General features: G+C 46.5%; 1 protein-coding gene across 1 annotated transcript in view; it reads right to left on the bottom strand.

Moving 5' to 3' along the window:
- The window catches only part of LOC109924182 (laminin subunit gamma-3-like), a 48,524-nt gene that overhangs the window by 40,316 nt on the left and 4,407 nt on the right, over positions 1 to 3,801 (bottom strand). Inside the window, exons 4-5 of the mRNA XM_048613408.1 lie at positions 3,342 to 3,440; positions 1,388 to 1,524 (exon numbers count right to left, since the gene is read on the bottom strand). Coding sequence (XP_048469365.1) covers positions 1,388 to 1,524; positions 3,342 to 3,440 — 236 coding nt within the window. The remainder of the gene's footprint in view (positions 1 to 1,387; positions 1,525 to 3,341; positions 3,441 to 3,801) is intronic.

Here is a 3,801-nt window from a genome sequence, read left to right as displayed (position 1 = left end):
GGGAGTGCCGCACTGTCGGAGGGTCAGTGCTGAGGGAGCGCCGCACTGTCGGAGGGTCAGTGCTGAGGGAGCGGGCACTGTCGGAGGGTCAGCGCTGAGGGAGGGCCGCACTGTTGGAGGGTCAGCGCTGAGGGAGTGCCGCACTGTCGGAGGGTCAGCGCTGAGGGAGCGCCGCACTGTCGGAGGGGGCTGCCTTATGAAATGACTTATGAGGCCCTCAGAGGACAGATTGCTACCACCGAACCACAGCTGGCACTGACTAACATCCCAAATCCAGCCCGTAGGTAGTATTCCACCACCGCTGTTGCTAGGGAAGGGATGTTGAACCCCTCTGATAATTAAAACCGAAACACAAGCCCCCAGTCTGTTACAGCAGGAGTAGAGGTCCCCTTCTAATAATTAAACCCGAAACATCCAGAGAACCTCGTCTTTCCTCACCTAATCTGTTAAACTCTTCAGAGAACGGGAGGTGAAATGAAAAACAATTCCTGATAGTCACGTTATAAGTAACAAGCAACAATTTATTTATTAACCCTAACAGTGAACCAATTAACAGGATTATTAACAAACTGAACAATTTCTCCCTAACTCCTAACAATTCCCTAGCTGAAGAAAATTCTATCAGAATGCTATTCAAATAAACACAAGTCCCACTTATATAAACCCAATTAATAAGACAACAATAAATTAAATCTTAATCTCTCCAAGTTGACACAGAATGTGTCTTCTGAAAAGTTCTGCCTTCTCCATTGACCATCCGTCAGGAACGTCTTCTGTTCTCTCGGTAATTTTTTCTGTGAGGATTTTGAACTAAAAATGCGGTGGTACCTTTGATGGGGTTTTTTTTAAGAGAGCTCCATGATTTTGTGTGAAAGCTGGGTTTATGTCTCTGATGACGGATTTACTTTCACTTCAGATGGTACTTGGCTCTCTGCCAATTTTCCAAATGCCCTCTTTTTTACACCCTGGATGACCTGTCCATTTCTTACTGTAGGATTGGTCCCAGGTTGCCAACACCATCAGATTTAAATTCAATTGACTTTCAGTATCTAGGGCCTGGTTAAATTAATTGGCTAAATTAAAAAAAAAACTATCATCGTGGTAAAAATGCTGCTTGGCCTGCTAACAGAATAACCCTTCGATACATCTTTCAAATCATGAACTCTCTGTCCAGCTGCTCGGAGATATTTTCTGTTTAAATCCCCGAGCTTAGAAAAGCACCCTATCTCCTAAAGGGACCACGCATTTCTGTTCTCCCTTATTATGTTTACAAACACATTCTAGCCTCCTGCCTTCTGTTCTTCCTTATTATTTTTACAAACACATTCTAGCTTCACGAGTGTTGTTTACACATCTTTGTAGAACTGTGTCGAACAGTGAAAGATACCTTGCTGGAAGGTGGAGACTATGTGATGAACGGTGAACTGGGAAGCTGATGTACAGACTGCCGAGTGACCATAGCAAAAACAACTGCTACAGCCATGAGGATTGTGAGCTTGTAGATTGAAAGTTCCTGACTTGCACCTGACCACAGAAACACATGATTATTGCAGATTTAGAGAAAAAAAAAGTTATCAGATTTTATATCAATTTTCCAATGAGAGACCAGTCGCCTCATCAAGGGAAAACAGTATGATTCTGCTTCACGGAGAACATCAAACATTTAAATTACATTTAGATAAGTTCATGAATAAGAAAAGTTTGGAGGGATGTGGGCCGAGCGCAGGCAGGCGGGACTAGTTTAGTTTGGGATTATGGACTGGTTGGACCGAAGGGTCTGTTTCTGTGCTGTGTGACTCTATGTCTCTATCTATAGAGCCACTCCATCCCATCAATCCTCAGCGTTAGGCTGACTTTTCACATCGATGCTCCATGGGAGATGATATTTTAGGAGGTGTTTAGAAAGGAGTGGCCAAGTTATTCCTTGTGGAAAAGACTGCTAATTTTTTTTTAATGGGATTTGTTACTTCTTGGACCACCCCTAACTTTCCTGAAAGTTGCAATCCTTTATTCATTCACGGGATGAGGGTGTCACTGCTTGGCAGCATTTATTGCCCAGAGGGCAGGTAAGAGCCAACCACATTGCTGTGGGTCTGGAGTCACATGTAGGCCAGACCAGGTAAGGATGGCAGTTTCCTTCTCCGAAGGACATTAGTGAACCAGATGGGTTTTTCCTGACAATTGAAATTGAGTCATGTTCTTCATTAGATTCTTAATTCCAGATATTTATTGAATTCAAATTCTACCATCTGCTGTGGCGGGATTCGAACCCAGGTCCCCAGAATGTTATCTGGGTCTCTGGATTAACAGTCCAGCGATAATACCACTAGGCCATCACCTCCCCAGGAGTTACTTTCTTGAACCGCTGCAGTCCATGTGCTGTAGGGAGACCCACAATGCCCCGAGGGAGGGAATTCCAGGATTTTGACCCAGTGACAGTGATATATTTCCAAGTCAGGATGGTGAGTGACTTGGAGGGAAACTTGAAGGGGCTGGTGTTCCCATGTATCTGCTGCCCTTGTCCTTCTAGATGGAAGTGGTCGTGGGTTTGGAAGGTGCTGTCTGAGGATCTTTAGTGAGTTTCTCCAGTGCATCTTGTAGATAGTACCCACTGCTGCTACTGAGCTTCGGTGGTGGAGGGAGTGGATGTTTGTGGATGTGGTGCCAATCAAGCGGCTGCTTTGTCCTGGATGGTATCAAGCTTCTTGAGTGTTGTTGGGGCTGCACTCATCCAGGCAGGTGGGGAGTATTCCATCTCACTCCTGACTTGGGCCTTGTAGGTGGAGAAGGGGCAGAGGGGATATTGGGTTTGGGGTGGATAAGAGCCGAGAAATCAACGTTCTTTTGGATCTGTGCATCCGCCACCCTGGGGGTTGCCTCCCATCCGCGCGCATGCGCACACACGCACGCGCGCTCGCTCACACACACACGCGCAAACGCACTCACACGCATTGTCCAGGGCAATGCCTCAACCAGAGTCTACTTGCCAACCAACCAATCAGCACCAGTTACTCAGTTGATGTAAATGATTATTCCCTTTGGAATGTGGCATTCTTGCTGGTGTCCTGATGAATGCAGGATGAAAACCTGCTTTTTTTAAAATATTTCTCAAGTTCTGTTCTATCAAGTGACAAATGGTCCAACTGAAATATCAGTTGTCATCATGACACAATGCAAGATAATCAGTCAATATGGACCTTTTCCAGCTCTTTCATTATGTTGACTCCCCTGGGTCAATGCTAATCTCTAGCACATGCGTCAATTCCCTTTTCACAAGCTGAGCAGCTCAGGTTGGTTAAGCTAGCAATCTTTCTGAACGGGTCTCACCGTCTCTGACTGACCTGTGGCACAGGGCTCCCTCCACGTTCCGTTTACAGATACATTCTCCGTTGGTCGAATCACAGTCGCCAATGCTGCCTTCAGGCTGACACCCACACTTTCTGAAAAGAGACGGCTTTTACTGGGCACCATTGATTGCTCTGGTGTAGCCCATTCCCACACATCCCCGTTAACACAAGGTTCTCCGGTTGAGAATATTCCCCTGCCAAATTAAAACTGGGATACAGTGGAGGGGGGCACTGAGGCCAACTCAATGGCTCCTTCAAAGAGCTGGCACAAGCAAGATGGGCCAAATGATCTCCTTCTGCACATGGAAAAGGGCAGGAGGGGCAGCCTCTAGGCTGTACCATTCAAGGTGGCAGGGGGGTGAAGGGGAGACAACCATGGACTTTACCACTGAAAGTTGGGGGGGGGGGGAGCTGAGATAACCATGGACTGTACCATTGAAGGTTGGGTGGAGCT

The sequence above is a fragment of the Rhincodon typus genome, chromosome 28 (assembly GCF_021869965.1).
Source record: "Rhincodon typus isolate 14 chromosome 28, sRhiTyp1.1, whole genome shotgun sequence".
Lineage (NCBI taxonomy): Eukaryota > Metazoa > Chordata > Chondrichthyes > Orectolobiformes > Rhincodontidae > Rhincodon > Rhincodon typus.
The sequence above is the reverse complement of the archived record's forward strand: the minus strand, read 5'-3'. Positions and strand labels throughout refer to the sequence as shown.